This window comes from Aquarana catesbeiana, linkage group LG05, assembly GCF_042186555.1.
Source record: "Aquarana catesbeiana isolate 2022-GZ linkage group LG05, ASM4218655v1, whole genome shotgun sequence".
In the NCBI taxonomy this organism is placed as follows: domain Eukaryota; kingdom Metazoa; phylum Chordata; class Amphibia; order Anura; family Ranidae; genus Aquarana; species Aquarana catesbeiana.
The window spans coordinates 106,650,005-106,673,796 of NC_133328.1; the positions used below are offsets into that span (position 1 = coordinate 106,650,005).

The 23,792-nt window shown below is 41.1% G+C and overlaps 1 protein-coding gene across 1 annotated transcript in view; it reads right to left on the reverse strand.

Annotated features, from left to right (window-relative positions):
* The window catches only part of DNAH11 (dynein axonemal heavy chain 11), a 424,128-nt gene that overhangs the window by 283,122 nt on the left and 117,214 nt on the right, over nt 1–23,792 (reverse strand). The window contains exons 28-32 of the mRNA XM_073630040.1: nt 22,105–22,196; nt 18,357–18,483; nt 9,591–9,731; nt 5,855–6,088; nt 12–143 (exon numbers count right to left, since the gene is read on the reverse strand). Coding sequence (XP_073486141.1) covers nt 12–143; nt 5,855–6,088; nt 9,591–9,731; nt 18,357–18,483; nt 22,105–22,196 — 726 coding nt within the window. The remainder of the gene's footprint in view (nt 1–11; nt 144–5,854; nt 6,089–9,590; nt 9,732–18,356; nt 18,484–22,104; nt 22,197–23,792) is intronic.

Here is a 23,792-nt window from a genome sequence, read left to right on the forward strand (position 1 = left end):
TAATAGTTTACCTTGTTCAAAATTAGCTTAGCAACCACATCTCTGGCATGCACATCGATGGTACATATGGTCATGATCTTCTGTCTGTCCCCAGCTGATAGTTCTCCAACTAACATGTTGATCAGTGCATTCAACTGGCTAATCTGTAAAACAAGAGTGTATATGGAAACATTGCATTGTATTATGACATCATAACGGAACTGTCCATGGTCTGAACAAATAAAAAGTGGAGTGGAAAGGACTTAGCTATACTAGGTGATCATAGTTGTAGCAGTAGTGTTAAAAAGACTAGGTTTTAGTACTAGGTTACAAATCATAATAAGGAGTCTTTTAAATCTGAATTCTAGGTATGTTTTTTTTTTTTTGCATAGTTGCATTTGTCTAGTTTGGACCAATGTAAGCATGCATATGCCATACCTGTGGGATCCTTGTTGGAGCACAGAATCACTGTAGCAGTCACTGTTATTACAGTAAAATATCGCAGGATCTCAGGATACCCTCACCAAACACTTGTTCCCACCTCAACAAAAAAAACCTGTGTGCGTATACCCAGCTTTAAATTGGTCCAAGCTGTACCAATGTAACTATGGAAAAAGGCCATACCTGGAACTCAGCTTTAAAACTAAACTCCATGCAAACATCTAAGACAGAGTTGAAAAGCATACAGGCGGTCCCCGGGTTACAAACAAGATTGGGACTGTAGGTTTGTTCTTAAGTTGAATTTGTTTGTAAGTCAGAACAGGTACATTTTTTAAGTGTAGCTTCAGCCCAAACAATAATTTTTACGTTTTTTGGATAGCATAGGGAAGGGTTAACGCCCCTGTAACGTTTGTTTTGCTGTCTGTGCCCCCGTTCAGAAGATTTCATCTCACTTTCTGTCCCAATGACAATTGGATTTTGAAAATTTTGGGTTGTTGAGGAAACAAGGATTGGTGATAAAGCTCCAGTAGAGACCCCTTTTTCTCATTAAAACTCTTACAGGAGAGAATTTCCCTTCCTAGGAGCAGAATTCCTCTCACTTCCTGTTGTCTCCTTCCGTTTGTAAGTAGGAGTCGTTTGTAAGTCAGATGTTTGTAACTAGGGGACCGCCTGTATATGGGAGCTGGTTTTCTTGCCAAAGGATTTGCATTTCTGTCTATCCATTTCTGAGTTTTGCACAGCCCCCACATACAGCACAGCCAGGTGGATGACAACACTTATGCCCCGTAAACATGATCAGACTTTCCGACAACAAAACCAGGGAATTTTATTCGAAGGTTGTTGGCTCCAACTTGTCTTGCATACAAACGGTCACACAAATGTTGGCCAACAATTACGAAGGTAGTGACGTACAAGGCGTACGGGGAGACGATAAAAAAGGAAGTTCAATAGTCATGCGCCACTCTTTGGGCTCCTGCTGCAAATGTTGTGTTTGGTGAGCATTGATTCCGAGTATGCGTGTTTGTACTTTGGAATTTTGTCTGACAGACTTATGTACACACGATTGGAAAGTCAGCAACACACTTTTGTTGTCAGAAAATTTGAGAACATGCTAGCCAACATTTGTTGGCGGAAAGTCCGACAACAAATGTGCGATGGAGCATACACACGGACTTTCCGCCAACAAGCTCACATCCAACATTTGTTGATGGAAAATCCGTTCGTATGTACGGGGCATTACAGTTAGGGCCCGCTCTGTGCGCGTTTCCCACACTGCGTTCAAATGCATTGCAGTTGTGATCTGCAGTAAATGTCAATGTTAAGTTCACAATATCCCAGATGCAGGTTGCAAACGCAGTGTTTTTTATAAAATAGCGCATGCACTACTTTTTCTGTGGTCCAGTGCAATTCAACCCATTCAAAATAAATGTGCTCAACTCACACTGCACTGCACAGCATAAGAATTACACAGGTATGCGTAGTGCATTTCTGCTGTGAACTGGCCCTTATGCCGCGTACACACGAGCGGACTTTCTATCCTACTTGGTCCGGCACACTTTCCGACGGACTTTGTCCGCCAGGTGCGCCGGACTTTAAAACGGACGGACTTGCCCACACACGCCGGGACTTTCCGGCGGGCTAAGTCCGCCCGTCTTTCCGACGGACTTTCGCCGGAGTTCCGGCGGACTTTCAGAATGAACGGACTTGCCCACACACGGACAAGTCCGTTCATTTTGAACGTGACTCAGGTGCGACGGGACTAGAAAAGGATGTCAATCTTGCCGCTTTTATCGGCGAGATTGACACCTTACTAGCCCCGTCGCGGGGCATACCAGGCCCTTAGGTCTGGTATGGATTATAAAGGGGAACCCCGCTACGCCGAAAAAACGGCGTGGGGTCCCCCTAAAATCCATACCAGACCCCGATCCGAGCACGCAGCCTGGCCGGTCAGGAAAGGGGGTGGGGACGAGCGAGCGCCCCCCCCCTCCTGAACCGTACCAGGCCGCATGCCCTCAACATGGGGGTGGGTGCTTTGGGGGAGGGGGGCGCCCTGCGCCCCCCCCCCCCAAAGCACCTTGTCCCCATGTTGATGAGGACAAGGGCCTCTTCCCGACAACCCTGGCCGTTGGTTGTCGGGGTCTGCGGGCGGGGCTTATCGGAATCTGGGAGCCCCCTTTAATAAGGGGGCCCCCAGATCCCGGCCCCCCACCCTATGTAAATGAGTATGGGGTACATGGTACCCCTACCCATTTACCTAGGAAAAAAGTGTAAGTAATAAAACACACTACACAGGTTTTTAAAATATTTTATTAAACAGCTCCGGGGGGGGGGGATCTTCCTCCGGCTTCGGGGGTCTTCTTCCGGCTTTGGGGGTCCCTCCGCTTCATCTTCTCCCGGCGTCCGGTTGGTTCTTCTCCCGGTGTTCCAGTTCTTCGGCCGGCTCCTCTCTTGCCAGCAGAGGTCCGGACTTCTGGGCTTCTGGGCTTCTTCTCTTCTCTTCTCTTCTCTTCTCCGAAGTCCGGACCTCTGCTGGCAAGAGAGCTACCTGAAGACAGCAGAGGAGCTGGCCGAAGAACTGGAACACCGGGAGAAGAACCAACCGGACGCCGGGAGAAGATGAAGCGGAGGGACCCCCGAAGCCGGAAGAAGACCCCCGAAGCCGGAGGAAGATCCCCCCCCCCCGGAGCTGTTTAATAAAATATTTTAAAAACCTGTGTAGTGTGTTTTATTACTTACACTTTTTTCCTAGGTAAATGGGTAGGGGTACCATGTACCCCATACTCATTTACATAGGGTGGGGGGCCGGGATCTGGGGGCCCCCTTATTAAAGGGGGCTCCCAGATTCCGATAAGCCCCCGCCCGCAGACCCCGACAACCAACGGCCAGGGTTGTCGGGAAGAGGCCCTTGTCCTCATCAACATGGGGACAAGGTGCTTTGGGGGGGGGGCGCAGGGCGCCCTCCTCCCCCAAAGCACCCACCCCCATGTTGAGGGCATGCGGCCTGGTACGGTTCAGGAGGGGGGGGGGGCGCTCGCTCGTCCCCACCCCCTTTCCTGAACGGCCAGGCTGCGTGCTCGGATCGGGGTCTGGTATGGATTTTAGGGGGGACCCCACGCCGTTTTTTTCGGCGTAGGGGCTTCCCTTTATAATCCATACCAGACCTAAGGGCCTGGCATGCCCCGCGCTCGCCGCAATAGGAAAATGTGTTTTACCTATTGCAGCGAGCGTGAGATGCAATACCCTGCCCTCGTGTTGTATCTGGTCCGTCGGACCAGCCTACACACGAGTGGGCTTTCCGTCGGACCAGCACACACACGAGCGGACCTTCCGCCCGAAACTGAGTCCGGCGGAAAGATTTAGAACTTTCTTCAAATCTAGGTCCGGCGGGCTTTTGGGAAAAAGTCCGCCGGAAAAGTCCGCCGGTGCCTACACACGGGCGGATTGTCCGGCACACTCTGGTCCGCCGGACCAAGTATGCCGGAAAGTCCGACCGTGTGTACGCGGCATTAGGGAATACACTGGCTTCCTCTCTCCACCTCTAGCCTTCTAACAAGGCAGTGAAAAAGTAGTAACAGAATAAGAAGGTCAGATCGCTGCTCACGCTTATCTTTATCTTTCTTATCTTTTCCTTGTCCTTTGCATTCAGTACACCTGATGGCTCCCTGTGCTCACTCTCTATTTTCCAGTCTAAGTGCTACTGTATAGGGGAATACAGCAGGCTGATACCAAATCAGATTCAAGAACTTATACTATTTAGCGTTTTACAAAAATACAATAAATTGTTAATTAATGAATACAGTGCTACATTATTTTGTGTTACTATGTTTCTTTATGATGATGATCGATGATGTCAGTACACATCCAACTTTATTAAAACCAAACAAAGCCCAATGCGGTTCTGCCTAGGACTAGCCCTTTAGCGTTTCACCCAATACAGGCTTGGTCGCAGAAATCAAAATATTGACTTATTAACTACAGTATAATAAAAATAAACTTTCAATCAAAATATTAATAATATGGTGTCCCTGTGGTTCCACAATCTACACATTGATTAAAATCTGAGCTCTTTATGTGTGGTCACTACTTTACTTCAGCATGTTAAAGCTGAGCAGGGCCTGAACCAATTAGTTCTACTGAACTGAACACAGTATTTTCTGAGTCAAAGCAGTGGGTTCTCTGCAGCCTTTTATGAAATAAAACACACATCGTTTTCCAGAGGCCTTGTAATCTTTGCCAAGGATTTAAGTAGCATTAGAGAGCTCAGTGACTCTTGGCACAGCAATATTTTTAATGGCAAAGGTACTTTTCTACTCAAAATAATATGATTTGGTAATACTGGTATGTAAGCTTCTAATTTCAAAGAAGTGTGACTTTAACTTAGCAGAAACAATGTCACTTACGCCAGTGCTGTGGCTCCTACCAGCCCAACCCCCCCTTACAAAGTAGAATTACAGATTCCCAATCTTTCACCACATCCCAGCTCCATCGAAGCTCAACTGCTCTAAGGGAGCAAGACTTCTGAGTAAGGGGGAGCATGTAACATCTCTATGCAAGAATGCTTGGATGCAAATGGCAAATTGCCAGGGCCCAACACTACAGCAATGTCATCCACCTAGGTAAGCTCCCATACCACCTGACACAGGGGAGTCATTACGTGATGCCACTCTTTGCAGCATTTGAGTTCAGGGCAGGGGCAGAGCCTTGATACCCTGGGCTCACAACAAGTGGTTTATATGATGATGGACTTCTTTCATCACAAAATACATGCATCATTGGATTAGTGACCAGGAGACAGCCACTGGTGGATCCACCTTAAAACTGGATTTAAAAACAAGCCAACAAATTAAGACAGTCAAAACTAGAATTGGGCTTTAAAGTAAACCAACACTAAACTATTTCTTTCTTAAAGGGGAACTTAATTCCTCACAGCAATATTTTCTCTTTTTGGTCTTACCCCCTCCTCCCTCTTACAAAAATGTGAAAAAAAACTCCTTATAATATGCACCTTTTTGTATTTTCTTTTTGGTGTTGTAAGACAGCACTTCCTGCTTTATTGCCAAGGCCTGGCCCTGCTGCCTCCTGGGATTCCTATAACACAGCTATTCCAGGAGGCACTGTGCTGTGCATCTTGCCACCAGCAACTAGACCATATTTAACAGTCGTGCATGCGTTGCTGATCTCTCTGGCAGTGTGGAAGAGGTATGGGGGGAGGGGACTGATAGGGTGGTGAATTTCCACTTTAAGCTGTGTCTCATGCAATTGAACTGTATACACCACATATATTTTTAGATTATCCATCTTTACAGTAAATGCCTTAAATGTATACGGTAGACCTGACTATTTTTTATGTTTTTTTACTTTTCTGGACTGTCACCTTTGACATCACAGCTACAGCAGTATAAAATCCCATGGTAGAATAAGAAAGAATACATACCTGCTTTTTATTGTAATCCTTAAGTGCACTTTCAAAGCCCTCTTCTAGTCTATCAAAAGCAATTCCTACATCAATGGTCCACCAGATTTGGGAGCTAGTGAGTGCCACCTGAGCTGGATAGTCAAATATCCACTGATCTCTGGGCTTCTCCTCATACCCCGCCACAGCCTCTGTGATATGGTGGCGCACAGTTTCACACATTGTGTCCTCTATATTCTTTAGCCAGTGTTCCACCTGTGGTATCCAAAGGCAGGGTTTTAGCATATCCATTACAAGCATGATTACTGTTTAGCAAGGTAGATTACGATAATCATAATTTAAGAGCTCTGGATGTGTGCACAAATGAAACCAAAGAGTGAAATCACAGCAGTGCATAAAATACTCCAAGACCAGTGCAGTTCCACTGTTTGTAGGACTTGGAGTGTGGCCACATGCACACTTGATGTATTTTCTGCTGCATCTAGGGGGTGTTAGGTGTTTTTTTTTTTTTTCCTGCCTCTTAATGCCCCTGCACGTTAGCCTTTGCGTCCATGCATACACAGGTGTTTAGAGGCAGGGGCATTTAGAGGCAGAAAAAACAACCCCACAACCAGTGCATCCAGAAGCAGCAGTGTTTTGGCTCAAAAAAATGCTTGATGCGCCTAAGTGCAGCTAAGTGCTAGGCACATTTAGCGCTTGAGCGTTAATTCATTTCAATGGCCAGAATTAAATTATTTTTTTGACCAATTAAATTAATTAATGCCCAAGCGCTTGACTAAACATATCTAAACACATTACATGAGTTTCGAAAAGAAACATCTTTTCAAAATATTAAAAGCAAAGATAAACGTTGACATAAATAGTGCAGTGATAAACATAAAAACGCATTGCGCTATCCAGATAAAGTACTAGTGCATCAATACTACAATCAAAAGGAAACAAATAAAGTGTTTAAACAGGCAGAATTCATGCAAGATAAATAAATTCATAACCATCCAAAGAAATGTATATATAAAAAGTACACTGTGCAAAACAGTCCACCAATATATGCTTAGTGCAAAGCAGTCCATATGCATGATGGCCAAATCCAAAGATGCTGTGTTTATATACACCACTTCACACCCGGGTGTGCACCCCACTCACAAGCCACTTACCGACAGGTAAGACACCAAAGATGGAGGTCTGGCTGCCCTCATAGGGAGAATTCCCACTGGGGTGGATGGATGGCGCAGTCCTAGGCTCAGGAATGGTACTCCTGTACCCCTAGATGAAGTTCTATCGGAGGAAACGGGTCGTGTGGCGCTACAGCGATGACATAATCACGCCCGCCAGGGTGCTGAATGCTCTCATCTGGTTTACATGCTGTTTTTGACCTGCCTTTGTGAGTAGCTTTTGATCTTAATAAATGCTGGTATTTTATATTGCTACATTGCTACAGCCAAACTTGGCGTTTTGAATACTAACTGCAAAAGAGGATTGGGGTTCTAGACCCCCAGATCTTTCCATAAAGAGTACCTGTCACTGCCTGTTACTGTCACAAGGGATGTATACATTCCTTCTGACAGCAATAAAAGTGATCAGAATATTTTTTTTTTTAAAGGGACATTGCAAAAATAAAAAAAATAAAAATAAAATAAATAAGAAAAAAAAAATTTATTTTTTATAGCGCGCCCTATTCCTTTATGCTCAGAAGCAAGCGCAAATGTAAACAGTGTTCAAACCACACATGTGAGGTATCGCTGCGATCGTTAGAGTGAGAGCAATAATTCTAGCACAAGACCTCCTCTGTAACTCTAAACTGGTAACCTGTAGAAATTGATGAAAAACATCGCCTATAGAGATTTTTAAGTACCGGAGTTTGTCACCATTCCATGAGTGTGCGCAATTTAAAAAAGTGACGTGTTAGGTATCTATTTACTCAGCGTAACATCATCTTTCACATTATACAAAACAAATGGGCTAACTTTACTGTGTTGTTTTTTTTTTTTTAATTCATTTTTTCCCACAAAATTGCATTTAAAAGACCGCTGCGCAAATACTGTATGACATAAAATATTCTGTAGGGTCTCTGCTAAAAAAAAATATATATATATATATATATATATATATATATATATACACACACACACACCGTTTGGGGGTTCTAAGTAATTTTCTAGTAAAAAATACAGAATTTAAATTGTAAGCAACAAATGTCAGAAAAAGGCTTAGGCATTAAAGGGTTAAACACTTTATTTGTTTTCATTTGATTGTAGTATTGATGCACTAGCGCTTTATCTGGATAGTGCAACACGTTTTTATGTTTATCAGCTGACCATATGTATGTGGATATATAGTGAGTGCAGCTATTACGGTTTTAGTTTTCAATCACTGAAATCATTTTAGCGCAATCAATTTTATCTTTTGATAAATAGTGCAGTATTCCACAGCAAAAATCTGAACTTTTTTTTTTTTTTTTATTGATCTCATGACGCACCTAAAACATACCTAGACACATTACATGAGTTTACAAGCGTCAAGAGCTTTTTTTGCCAAAACTCTAATGCCAGGAGAAAAAGGAAGTCTAGGAAAGTTAGCAAAACGTCCAGTGTGCACGAGGCCTAATACGCACTGTGGTGGTTGAAAATATAAGTACGCAGAAGATACAAAATTCATTCACTTTGTAGACTTTTGTCTATATTTCCTATCTGTAACTATTATTATATACTTTACAAATACACATTTTTCATATACTGTATAAAAAAAAATTGAGATATCAATTTTCAGCACTTAAAACTTTTATTTTAGAGAACTGAAGCTGAACACTGAACTACTATCCTGCAAATATATTTAAGGGCAATTTGTTTTTGTTTTGGACAAAGAAGAAAGGGCCAGACACTTTTTAAAGGTTATATTACTGTAGGTTTCCTAGGGAGATTCGCCATCTTATCTGCCCTGGTTACCATTGTCAGAAAGTAAGACAGTGAGGAAAAATCCAAAATTTTAGAGCTTTCACCAGAGCAAAAGCTAATATACTCCAATGGGGGTATACCTGTTCCTGTGGCAACTTTTTAAGATGGAAATTCCTTGTTCAATAAAGAACCGGTTTGATTGAAAAAAAAAAAAAAAAAAAAAGATGGAAATTCCACTCTCATTTCCTTTTACATCTCCAGTACGGGGAGTGAAGGGAAATCCCCCCAGCTGGGCACAGGCAGCAGGAAATAACCTGATAGGGTGTTTAATTCTTAATTACTCTAGCTAAACCGCAGACAAAAAATTTTGTCTTTACACTTTATAGTATATGTATAGCCCAAACTCTTTTGTTGTAGGTTTGGATACAGTAGTGAAGGTTAGAGTCCAGTTTGCTGTCTGCATGCCATCGGGAAGATTTCCCTTCATATCACGCCCACGACAGGTGAGAGGGACTGAAATAGGTGTTTCCAGTGAAAGACATATCCTTTTCTCTTGTTATGGTGGCATTTGTGACATTTTATATTTAATGTCACTTCTTGTCTTGATTTAAAAAGTAAATCAAGACACAGAGCAGATGAATGTCCCCAGCAGGGACAATTAAAAAAAAAAAAATCATGACAGGGGTTCTAATCCTTTATTACTCTATCAACAACTTGGTTATACATACACTTTAAATCATTTGGACTACAGTGTATATTTGGAAAAACAGAAAAAAAATACTTTTTTGTTGCATTTTAGCTTTAGATATGTTTCCCATCTTTTTTTTCTAGATCAGACAAAGACAAAGATTTAATATAACAATGACCTGTCCAGTGCAATGGCAGTTCATGCTGAAAGGAACAAACTCCTTTTCTTTGCTGTACATTCCTGTTGCCTCATATTCAGCACTCTCGAGGAATTGTAGGTCAGCAATATTGTCAAACAGTTTTGCCAAATGACGAGTCACCTGAAATAAACAAGAAAATCAAAGAACATAAAAACAAGCTTTTATCTTGTGTTTTTTTTTCTCCCAAACCAGAACTACTGTATATTACCAGTACAAAAAAATCTGATCTGCTGGTGTAACCAGAACAAATATTATCTGCTTTCCATATGTAGCTACACTGTTGCTTGCTTTTTTGGGGTTAACACCTATGCAGGTTGCAGTTTGCATATTGCAGGTGCATTTTGCGCTTTTCAATACATGCTTTTCATCCATTGAAGTCTATGGAACCAAAAGCCAGTAAAAAGTCCCTGGCCCTTTCCATAAAATGCACAGACATCCATCCATGTTAAATAGACTGTAGTGTGTTTCTGCAAAACTAAAAACGCACTAAAAGATGCATAGGTGTGAACCAGGCCTTAAGGTGCATTTGAACTGCTGGCAAAGCAGGTCAAAGTCAACCTGTTCATATTAAATTTTGCTTTTTCATAAAAAAAATGTACCATTTGACTAGAACGCCTATCGGTATGAATCCTATTGTATGTTACCAATGAATCCTGTGCACACTGCAGTATATTGACATATATCAAGCTAATGCTTTATAAGAAAACATTAATGGTCCCATATCCTTAAATAATTATTTAGCTTGTGCAAGTGATTCCCTCTATGAACAAGTCACATGCTGCGTACACACGAGCGGACTATACGGCAGACTTTGCTCGGCGGACTTTTCGAAGGACTTTACGACAGACTTTCTGAATGAACGGACTTGCCTACACACAATCCACCAAAGTCCGTTGAATTCGTACGTGATGACCTACAACCGGACTAAAACAAGGAGGTTCATAGCCAGTAGCCAATAGCTGCCCTAACGTGGATTTTTTTCCGACGAACTAGCATACAGACGAGCGGACTTTTCGACCGGACTCGAGTTCGATGGATAGATTTATAACATGTTTCAAATCTAAGTCCGTCCAACTTTTGAGAAAACAAAGTCCGCTGGAGCCCACACACGATCGAATTGTGCGACCAAATCCCGTCCGCCGTAAAGTCCGCTCGTGTGTACGCGGCATTACACTTCATGTAAAATACTATTTACATGTACATCAGTTCCATAATTAAATATGCACATTAAAAAGGTACATTCTGTTTAAAACAAATCTTACAGGGAGCACAGTCTACCTGGTCAAGACAACAGTTTTTAATCTTTTTCTAGTGCTCCTGTACCCCACTAGCTCTTGTCAGCAATTTGATTATCTGGAAACTACTTTTCTTTACTGGTTTACGCTGCAGGAGGGTTATTTCCAAATAGACCCTCTGTTCCTCCTTGCTGCCCATACAATTCAGAAAAGAATGCTGAAAAATGAGAATACTATACTAAGATGTTTTTCCCAGCCACCACTGATCTCAATAAACTCAGTGGAGCTTAAGGTTCAAATCTGTGTATGGCTTGACTGAGTTTCACCATATAAAAAGGAGCAAACCGCAGCAGACAGCTTTCTCCAAGATGGCGCTTTGCCATAACCACAAAGACCTACTAAAAAGAGACACAAGGATGCAATTTTAAGTTAGAGCAATTTGCACGTATCCCTGCTAAAAAGACAAGTCCAGAAGTCTGCACCACACTGGACTCAACGTCTATGAGTGCTTCCAATCCTGAAGACATGCCACCATTGCTGACACAAGTACATACTGGAGGTCTACCCAAATCCCTGTTGTTGGAGATAAAGCCCGTGCCACTAAGCCACTTAAAGACACAACAGGAATGCCAGGCCAATACTGGAAGGTGTCCTTACAACTGTGAACTCATGTAACCTTTTGCTGGCAGGGCTCACAGATCAGCTTAGAGTATTAAAGAGGAAATTACCCTGGTGAGGCAAGATATGCAAAAGATAAGGAAACCATCTCTGCATTTGAGGGCCGCAGACGTGCCATTACAGATGAGATTACACCAGTTAGGTGAGATCCACAGCTTGCTCAGGTAAAATGTTCTGCCCATATTTAAAGGGTAGAAGATAAGGAAAACAGATCGTGCAGAAATAAGGTATGCATTATAGGCCTGCCTAATGCATGAAAGGCAAAAATCTGAGTATGGTTGTTTAGACATGTCTGGCAAAGACAGTTTTGTGTGTTTATTTGCGATGGTGAGGGGCCCAGAGTGCCGGCCAAAGCACTACCACCGGAGCAACCTGCCATGTTTATTGTTACTAAAATTATTTCACTATAGGGGCAGAGACCTTCTCCTGTCTAAAGGAAGGTCTTAGGGCACCTTGGAGATAAATAGATGCTAAATCTCAACTTTCTGCCGAGATATGTCAGTGCACAAAATATTCTGATATCACACAGCACCTTAAAGTTCCATACACAATGTTAAAATATAAAAATAATAATAGTAATAATAATAAGTAATTAGAGTGTGTCCCCACTGCTTACAGGTTGTGTATGCCTATTAGTTCCAAGCAGGCCTTTTTCTGATATTAGGGACATTTTCTCTAATCTGACACTGCGACCATCATCATCAGCATACAGAATACCCCCCTCCCTGATTGTGAGTTCATGTAGGAGATGGGTACATTGCTATCTAAAAACTGCAACTGACAGCATTTTCTTGGTGGGTACCATAGTGATAAGATGAGAAATGTATATTGGCTGATCAATTCTTTCCTTAAGCAGGCTAGAGCCAGGGTACATCAATGAAGGTTTGTGGATGTGCTGACATTCCAAAACGATAAAAGGTTGGATAGTGAGACCTTTCTTATTTTAGTTAGCAAAAACAACTTTATTGGAAAAGCGTACATGGTATAAATATTTAAAGTGGAAATAATGTATAAACAATAAACAAATTAAGGACATATACAGAGTATACAATCCACTCAAGGGGATTTCCATAGAACAAATGGTACAGCTCATAGTTTGTCCGATGATGTGTATATACAGTAGAAATCACATATGATGGGGAGCTGGACCATATATATATATGAGAGTACTTAATCATTGGGTATAGAAAACGTAGAAAGCCACATTTAATTAACTACAGGTTTCACCGTCAGTTAACCATCTGTCCCAAATCTTGCTGTAATTAAGTGGACAGCCTCTATGTATATAGATTAGTTCCTTGTATTAAAGAGTGTTATTGATCTCTTTTTTTCCAGCATTGGATTGTGCAAGGTATCACTTGCATCCAATTTCTAGCTATCAATTTCCTAGCCATAAAGAGTGTTTCACGTAAGAATGTGGCAAGAAATTTGTCTATGTCTAGGGCTAGGTCTGGTAGTAGACCAAGTAGGCATAGCTTGGGGTCTAGAGTAATTGGAGAACCCATTACATCATGTAGAAAATGAATCACCTGAAGCCATAAGGTTTGAATAATCGGGCAGTCCCATATCAAATGATAAAAGGATTCAGGTGTTGAAGCACACATCAGACAGAGTGGGCTACGGGTGGGTTGATATCGAGCAAGTCTCTGGGGTGTTGTATATGCTTGAGGTAAGATAAAAAGTTGTGTTAATCTATCTGACATTTTAGGGGAGACTGTTTTAGCGCTGTCTAAGATTTCTTCCCAATCAGTATTCTCCATAGCTCCAAAATCAGGTTCCCATCTGGTTTTGGCACTATAGGCTAATGTTGTAATAGTAGGAAAGCGAATAGTAGAATAGAGGGTAGATATAAATTTAGTGGGTTCTTGCCTCAGAATTACATCGAACACGGGGAGGGTAGTCAAGGAGATATTTGTGGTATTAAACTGGGTTTGTAAAGCATGTCGATGCTGTAAATATCTGAATAGTAAGTGTTTAGGGAGAATTTGTCCTTAAATGCTTGAAAGGTCTTAGGTCCATGTGTAGTCATGACTTGGTTTAGATATATTATGTCTTTAGCAGCCCATACAATATGATCTGGAATAGTCAATAGTTCAGGTAAGTGGTTATTGAACCATAGAGGAGTATGGGAGTGAATATGTTGGGCATTGAGTTTGTGCAAGGTAAGCTCCCAAACAGGTTGGTGATGTGCTAGCATACCCTTTATGCGACGAAGGGGCCCATAATGCGACTTGCCATGGAGAATAGTCTGGAGGGCAGTATAATAGTGAGACCTTTTTACATTTTGGACAGATTGGGGAAGATTTGGAACGACTGTTAAATGTTTAATTCCAGTGTCTATGATGGAAAGATTTCCCCTTACTTTCCAACTGTTACCAGGAAAGAAAGCTCTCAGCAATGGGGACACACACAGCAATTAAAACACTTTAATAAGTAAGGGAGGGAGGTAGCAGAATTATAATTATGAGTACTTGGATTGGGTACAAAAGATTCTTCAAGGACCAGTAGAAGCACTAAAAAACAAGATAAACAAATAGTGTGTATGATGGAAATGGGTTTGCTTGCCCTTAAAATGCCAGATTTAGCAGAATGTACAGTGGAGTGATTTCAAGCCAATAGCCTAAAAATAATACAAGTGAAATCCTGTCCACTCTCGCTTCCTGTGGTTTTAACCTTGATCTCTGAACAGCTGGAGAACAGATATTTCTCAAAGCAACAAATTCTCTCTGGATGGATGGCCATTGTCTGTTTATGAGCAGCACAGTGTAAATCTTCTGCATAATTATCACACTGAAACGATGAAGAATAAATGGGTCTTTAGCTGTCACACAAGTTGGCGGATGATCGCTGGGAGGGAGGATATCAAAATGACAGTTTAAAAAAAAAAAAAAAATCAGAAAATCTCATTACCATCGCAAACAGTGAGGTCACTGACACGATGAAAAACAACACTGCTCGTTTAGTGCTACTTATTGCTAGCTAAAGCATGACCCATCCACAATTGCTAAGTTCAGTTTCATGTCAGCCATGCAGATCATATGCTACTCAGGGATAGAGGTGAGTTACTCAGAACCACCATTATTGCTGCATATGCTGCTCAGGGATAGAGGTGGGTTACTCTGAACCACTATTAGTGAACAGAGAAATAGCTGTCATGAATCCATAACTGAACAATACAAAAAAAAATTATTAAAAACCTGTTGTAACAGAAAAAAAGGAACTGCAACAGAGAATATTTTGAAAATGCTAGTCCTTTTATGTGGACCACGGACTTCAGATATAGGTGTTGTGATGTGTTAGTAGCACATAGCTCCCAACTGTCCCAATTTCTGCAGGACTGTGCTGGGATTTGAACCAACCTACCCCCTACCCCATGTCCCAGGACCCATACAGGAGAGCAGGGAAAATCTATCTCCATTTCCTTTCTGTTCGTGGGATCTGAGGTTTAAAGAGGAGTTTAGAGGGAGGCTGATCTGGGATCTGAAAGGGATTAAAGGGAGGGGGGCTTATCTAGGGTCTGAAGGGGGGGGCGTGATTTAGGGCAGCTATTTACCACACAGGGTTCCGTGGAACCCTAGCATTCCTCCAGTGTTTGCTAGGGGGTACTTGAGTTGTGGCTGATTGACCTCCCATTTGATGATGCCTGGATAGTTTTTGGTCCAATGCCACTTGGCAGAGCCAGCAGCATGTCACCAATGATATTATTAGCTGTCTGCAAGAGTGGCACTGTGTCCACCAGTTTAAGGGGGGCATTCTTCTTAAATTCTATCAGGGGCTCCCTGAGGCCTAAAACATTTCTAGGGTTACTCTAAAGTAAAAAATGTTGAGAAAGTCTGAAAGTCTGATCTAGTATTTGAATGTTAAGGAGGTAATGATCTAGGGTCTGGATGCTAAGGGGGGCTGATCTAGGGACTTAATAATAGTAGGGGTTGATTTTTTTTCCTACCATTGAAATTGGGGCTTCTTTTTCTCAACTGACCATTTGTAGGCAATTTTTCCTCCCACTGACCAAAAAAAAAAAAAAGAACAAAGATTTGACTGCAGAAGGGAGAGATATTTGTAGGGTTGGGAAGAGCAGGATGTAGGAAAGAAAATTGCAGATGGGTTTGAGATGGGACTGAATAAGGTGGGTGGGGTGGTGCGATTAGGCAAAGGAGGTTATTTACTTGTAGAAAGAGATTTAAATGTGGGACTCTGAGGAAAAGAAATGTAATTTGGTTTGGAGAGGTAAAAGGTATGTGGCTGTAGAAGGAGGTGGTTATTGATGGGGCTGAGAATAGGGGTGTGGAGAAATTTGACACTGGATTGGAAGGGTAAGGAGTAATCTAGCTTTGGAGAGGAATGGATAGATTGTGGATGTGGTGTGGAAGAAAGTTGTAGCTGAAGGGAGGTGAAGAAACAAGGCTCATTGGGGTATAGATGATAGTATTTAATGTATGGTCCTCCCAGGTCTTTCAGAATCCTAGCTCCTGATTACTCTACTCTGTCCTCCTGTCAGCATGTTCCCGGTCAACAAATGACACTGTAGCAGACCCTAACTGAATCTTAATGAAGGCCACCTGTCTCCCAGTCTTGTTCTGCAGGGGAGTACAGAGGGCCAATATCAAGACAGAGCAAGTAGACATTAGCATCAGACATATATTTGGGGTTGTGAAAACAGGCTTTCTTCCAAAGGTGCCGCTTCTATACACACAGGCATTTCTGCTGGAAGCAAGCTCCATACCACACTCTCAGCACAAAGCTCAAGCTGTCAATGAAGCGCTGGGACTTTTACTAATGATCGGGAACTGAGAGGACAGTAATCACATGATCCTGTCATGATCCTTTACTGGGTCACCACTGTGATAGCCTGGATCTGGCTATCACAGTGGTGACCCAGTAAAACTTGCTTATGTAGGCATTGTGTCCACAGTAGCATTTGCAGTGGCAGAGCAGAGTAGGACTGGCTAAAGAGGGATTACTTTGATGCAGTTGGACAGCTTAAACATGCATTACAATACGTGTGAACTAATTTCTCCCCCATTTTTTATTGCACAGCTTGATAGAAGGGGTATAGCAGTGTGCAGAGGGTCCATTCAGTATTTTTGGGGGTTTTTTTGTGGTAATAGCAATAAATATATAGCTAAATGTTAAAAAAATATTTTTTTTTTTGCTATTTTGGGACAGGTTACCTTTGATTAAAAAACAAAAACAAAAAAACAATAGATATTGAATAACAATTGCCACCAAATGAGGGTCCAATTTATCCTGAAGAAAACAAGTTATGATTTACTTGGATACACTAGGTAGTTGTGGTAATATGTACAGTTTTACTAACACATGCCAACGTTGCAAAATTGCATCTAGACATTAGAATTTGTTTTACCTTCAGCCATTAAAGGGTTAAGCTACTTAACCCGTTTTTTTTTTTTTTTTATATCATCTTGGTAGCATAAAATTAGGCCTGGAAGGTACTGCAGCCTTTTGCCCCTGCCAGCCCTAAATTTAGGATACTGTTTAGTATTGATCCATAATGCAATGTGATCCCTTCCTTTCTCAGTCCTCCAGACAGAACTCAAGCACAATCTGACCATCCAACATATAGCCTCACAACTTTTCACATCTACTGATGTCAGTCTTAATGGAGATGCTGCAAAGTATGGTACAAAAGCTCTTAATAAGTAAAGTGAACTATGTAAACTTTGCCAAAAATAAAGACAGGTAACCAGCACAGTCTTAGGGGTCCTTGTAACTGATCTTTCCCAATTATTAACACACCACACCTTGTTCTGCACTGTCTCTCCATGTGGAGGTAGACATCTTGGGAGAAACAGGATTTTGCCTCCAGCAAGAACACAAATGAGCATCATCAAATCCCACTCCAAATCTCATGAGACTAGCAGTCAGAGACAGCAGGGTCAAAGGGTATTTTCCCTCTGAAGAAGCCACATTCGTGGCGTAACATGTAAGGTAGGGGTGGGGGGGCCAGAGCTGGTGACATAAGATCTTGGTGTATCTGTCACAGTATCATTATAATGGAACAGTTTCAGAGCATCTACATGCTGCAGCCTTTAGCAGTGTCATGTATATGCCATTGCCTGTTGTGCACCAGTTTAAGTGTATCTAAAAAACGTAAGTTTTACTGTATGCGTTTACAATAAATATAGTTGGTTTTATGCAATGCGCTATGAAGGTCCATGTATTTTTTCTGAGCTTCCCAGCATGTTAAAGCTGAGTGTCATCAGGTGAAAACGACATAGGAAGAAGATAGGGAAAAGCACAGCCCAGATAGTGCCTTTAAAGGGACAAGCGTTTTTAGACCTATTATCTATGGGTCAAAAGATGAGGTGAGTGGCCATTGGTGGTGGTTACACAGGGTGTGAATAGTGTTTTAAGAACCAGCACATATTCAAAAGGATTACATTTGTGGGGGAAGAGCACATACACGTGGACGTTTTTCTTATATGCATTTTATATTATTATATATACACATTGAATGTACACATTGGTAGAATGTGAAGATTTTTTTTTGTTTAATCCACATCTTTACACACAGGTGCAGTGCTGAATCATAATTTATTGTAATTTTCCAGCAATGCCTTAGATCTCACACTGCAGATATACAGCTATGAGGCTGTAAGTACACTCACATACCAGGAAATACACTGCTGTTTTTCAGGAGGAATTCCAGACAAAATGTACATTTCACAGGGTACTGCTGAAGCACAAATAATATTTCTACATTTTTGCTACACAATGGCTAATCTCCACTTTTTGGCTTCAGTTCAAACTTTAAGAACCACATCAAAACATTTCTTTGTGGTATGGCAATCTCAAGTTGTAAGAACTGTACCTGTTTGGGCTGAGTTCCCTTAGACAGGATGTCCAACAGGTCAGCAGAAGACACAAAGTAGAAGCGGGGAAAAGCCAGGCGCTTTGTTTCCAAATACTGAGAAAGAGCCTTTTCACATAGGGACAGCCTAAAGGGCAATGAGGTATCACAGAAAAAGTGTCACAAAACACACACATTACACAGAAGTACGGACTTCTATATACACAATGCACACAGAGAACAATGTATATTCAAAATAAATGTTATTTTGGAAAGAAATGTGAATACATGGAAGGGAAGACATTATTCGGGTAATTACAGATTATAGACAAGGGAAAATACCTAAATATTATATATATTACACACAGACACATTATATATACAGTATACTGAAAAAAAAAAAAAAAAAATTATATATATATATATATATATATATATATATATATATATATATATATATATATATATATATATATATATATATATATATATATATATATATATATATATATATATATATATACACACACACACACACACACACATACACATATAGAGAGAGAGAGAGATATACACACAGACACACAGACTGTTTACATGCACAAGGAAGAGTAATAAGTGCTGCTAACTAATGAGTATTTACACAGGTTGGCCTATAAATGTAAAGGAAAAGGAACCTACATGAGCTGCCCTATCAACCAATCACATTATTGATTTCACTATCATACTTCTACCAAAAACTACAATATGGAATCTCAATGTTAAACACAACATCTCCACGACAGAGTGCTTAAAATATCACTAGGAAAGTGTGCTCTCTGGATCTTGGACCTCTTCCTTTAAAGTGTATCTATGATCAAAATTTAAAATCATATAATTCCACAATTGTTTTTCAGTTATTTCTAGCCTACTCCTTTAATCTGAAAGATTTTGAAGTTTGTAAACTTTCTTGTAAAGATCCCCACATATTTACTTCCTTGAATTCTGTGAAATTTAGTCACTAAACTCTGAGTAGACACTGATGTGTCACACATTTGACAGAGCCTGCCTTCTGAACTACAGAGGTATTGAGCAGAGGAGTTTTGGTAGACGGAGTCAGTACAGGAATCATTGCTTGCAGGTGTTCTGCCGAGAAAGTTCCCCTCGGTGGATAAGGACCCCCCCTCCACTGCGCAGGCGCAGCGCTTGCACAGTAGGAACAACAAAGGAGCCGCCGAAAAGAGCCGAAGCTGAACACCAGAGTTAGCTGTACACGGTGCCTGCGTGCGAAGACAATTTTAATTAAAAAGAGTTTGTAACAGGCCCCTCGCGGGCTCGCTACGCTCGCCACGCTTTGGGCACGGCCTCGCTGTGCTCGGCATATTATTATTCTAACTCTATGTCCACTTGGATGGTGGGGCTTTACCGTGGACATAGGGTAGAATGTAGTGCGCAGGCGCCGTGTACAGCTGACTCAGGTGTTCAGCTTCGGCTCTTTTCAGCAGATCCCTTGTTGTTCCTACTGTGCAAGCTCTGCGCCTGCGCAGTAGAGGGGGGGTCCTTATCCGCCGGGGGGAACTTTCTCGCCAAGACACCGGCAGCAAGGTACCATGGGATATGTAGTCCTTAGAAATTATTGGTAAACAGCAGAGGAGAACCTGCAAAGCATACAGGGAATCCAGGAAGTTGTGGAAGAAGATGGCCAGCAGACAGTTCAAGCTCACAACATGAAAGGAAATTTTTCAAGTAAGCTTATAATGGATTGTCAAAAATAACTATTGTTTGTATTGATATTGCAATGCTGATGTTATAATATAAAGGTGTATGTTGTGAGCACAGAACTCCTTTAAGAAGTAATGTAATACATACAAACATACTGTATATAACATTGCACATTCCTATGCTTTCCTGCAGGTTTCCAAAAGGGAGGAGGCCCCCGTTTATCCTTATAAACATTCAGTAAGGTTTACAATCTAGAAAGATTTAGCTGCACATTAAGACCTGTATTGTCAGTAAACATAGCTCCCAACTGTCCCTGATTTCGAGGGACTGTCCCTGATTTGGAGCAATGTCCCTCTGTCCCTCATTCCTCCTCATTTGTCCCTCATTTTGGTCTGATAGTTGTATATAAAAATGCACTTTTTACCTATCAAAAAGTGTTTTCCAGCGCTAAACCTTTCATTTGATTTCTTCTGCTGCATTTGTAAATTCCAAAAGCCAATATAAAGGAATGGTAGTGGTAAAAAAAGCACTTGTGGGTTTAACCAATCTTGTTTTTTTGTACAATTCTCCTTTAAGGGGGCGTGGCAAGGGGTGTGTCCTATGTCTGCATACTTTTGCTGCTAGGTGTCCCTCATTCCCATCTCAAAAAGTTGGGAGGTATGAGTAAAGCAAAGCCAAGACAGATGATCAATGTTAGTTCTTGTAGATAGCCAGCCTCCACAATTCACATTTTAATAAAACAGCATAAATCACTACTGCCGTTAAGTTAATATATAGTCCTTTTTTCTTGTTTTAGTTAAAAGAAGAAGTACAGCCAAAGCTCGTTTGGCTGTACTTGATCTGTAGATCACAGTAGCGCAGTTTGTTCTGCACTCCTGTGACCCATTTTCAGCAGACAGCGGGTTGAAGTATGCTGTTGGCTGACGTCACAGAGCTGGTCCCGGCTCGGGGGGGATAGCTATCAAGTGGACGGGATCTGCCCACATGCCTGGACCGGAACCTGGCTCAGCCTCTCAGCAAACCACTGAGAGCCTGAGCTGGCCGCTCCCGCCCCCTCCACAACCCAGCACTCCAGTGAGTGGGGGTGGGGCAGAGCAGAGAGTTGTAACTGACAGTCACCAGCTCTCTGCTCACGGCGCTGTGAGAACCCGAGCGATGTGTTTGATCGCTCGGTTCTCAGTGTTAGAGCTGGTGGGGCACAGATGCAGTATCAAATCGAGGCTGCATCCAACTAGGTAAGTATGATTTAAAAAAAAAAAAACACACTTCTCTTTTAAGAGTGGAAAAGAGTAGTTAAAACACATCAGTTTATTTTTTGCTGCCGACGTCCTATTGAGTTGATTTGCTTCAAAGCCTCTCCAGCAGATGCAACAGGCAGTGGGAGAAAATCACTACCAAGTGACAGACAAGTGTTCCAACTGGAAAATGTCCTATTGCTGCAATATAAAAACCTTGTAGAGGTTCAAATACTTTCCCAAACAATTCAAGACCAACAAAAAAAAAAACTTTTGGTTATACATGCACTTTACCATTTCCATAATTTAGTCCTTATAGCTCTTTTGAGCCAACAGAGGTGAAATTCATATACATTAGTGTTCCATTCAGATTAATTGAGGTTTGTTTCAAAGGGTGACATGCTTTATAAACCAGAGACACTTTTTATTTTCTGGTAATGCCCCCCATATATTCACCAGAGATCCTAGACCAGTGATGGTGAACCTTGGCACCCCAGATGTTTTGTAACTACAATTCCCATGATGCTCATGCACTCTGCACTATAGTTGAACATAAAGGTAAATGTAGTTCCAAAACATCTGGGGTGCCAAGGTTCACCATCATTGTCCTAGACAATGGAGTACTGTCTATGATACTTTTTTTATTTGCACTAACATACAATTTTTCAGGACAAGGGGTATATATGGCTACAATCACCTCAAGCACCAGAGATCCTACATTTTTAAGCCCATATCTCTATATATTTTTTCTCTACAGCATTTCTTGCTGTATTGTTTTTACATGAACCCATATGTTTTTAGGTGTGTGTTAATGAAACAAAAAAAAAATGTACCTTTGCTGGAGCGCATCTAGTGTTTCGTAAAGCTTGGGCCTGTTTGTTGCATCTAAAACATTTCTCATTTTCTCTGTTTCAAACATTAATTCCTGTTTAAGAAAAAAAAAAAAAAATTATATATATATATATATATATATATATATATATATATATATATATATATAAAACAAAAAAAAGTACTGACATTTTTAAAAGGTCTTTTTACCTTTGACATTCATCCACTAATATACAACTTCCTCTGTACACATAAGGAACAATAAGAAATAACAGAAAAAAGTGGTCTTCGGTCTTGCATTTATATTACCAGCAGTACTTATTTTTATTTACACGTTTACAATACAACAGTAAAAAAAACTGACTTTTTTACTGTGGGAAATGTATACTGTATACTTCCCTTTAAAGGGGAAATGTTTTTTTGTAAAGCAAACCTATACTGAAATCTTGCAATACTAGTTAAGGCTAGCAATATAACAAAAGGTAATATCATCAGCCGTGTGCCAGCACAGCAACCCCCAAAAAAACATATTTCTATATATGGGGTGGATGGACATGCCCCCCCTCCAACAGGTAGTGCCGGCTACCTGACCAACCAACTGCCACATGGGGGCATGCCAAAGGAAATGAAAATAATGACTTTCAAAAAGTCATTAGGACTTGCTTAGGATCTCTGTGGGTCTTGCTGCACACTGGGCTGGAGGGGGGTGGTAGGAGGCGCAGATACAAAAATAAAGGTATTCTGAAGCCCCCTTAAAGTGGAACTTTACCCACAACAACTTAATAAATAATGTCCTTTAGCATGGAACATACATTCCACATTAAGCTACCAAAATTACTGTGTGCTGTAAATTGCCTCCAGCATTGCTTCCGTTTCTTCTTGCTGGAGGCTGCCATGTTGCTGAAGCCCAGAGCCCCTGAACAGAAGTAAACCATAAAGCAGAACTAAACCCATCGATTTAATGGTTTCAAAAAACAGTTACATTCCTGAAATGCCTGAATTGCTAAATGTCACATTTGCTTGTGTCCACAACCAAACTGTCAAACCATCAAATGGCGGGTGTCATAAATCATCACATGCAGCACCATGGCAGTTGCAGATCAAACAGAAGCAGCTTCCATGGCTGTAAAGGATAGAGGGTTTAATTCCCCTTTAACGCTGTCAGCAGATCGGTCCCAACAGTGCCTCAAAATGGAGAGCAACTGAGGATGTGCAGAGCAGAGTGAAACAGTGTATTACTGGATTTTAAACAGTATAGACACTTATACTTCCATACTGTATATGTGTTGCATGGTTGTAAAGGAGTTAAATATACATTCCTTGCCAGTGTAATTTTTACATTGATCAGTGCATTTTTATAGCACTGATCAATGTAATAACGTCACTGGTCCCCAAAAAGTGTCATTTCAGGTCAGATTTGTCCGCCGCAATTTCGCAGTCCCGCTAAAAATCGCAGATCACCGCCATTATCAGTAAAAACAATAAAAAAAAATAAAAGTCCCTAAATCGATCTAAAACCAATCAACATACGCCTATTGCGATTTTTTTTTTTTATCAAAAATATGTAGAAGAATATATATTCGGCCTAAACTGATGAATACATTTTTTTTATATTTTGTTTGGATATGTATTATAGCAAAAAGTAAAAAAAAAAATGTTTTCAAAATTGTTGCTCTTTGTTTATAGTGCT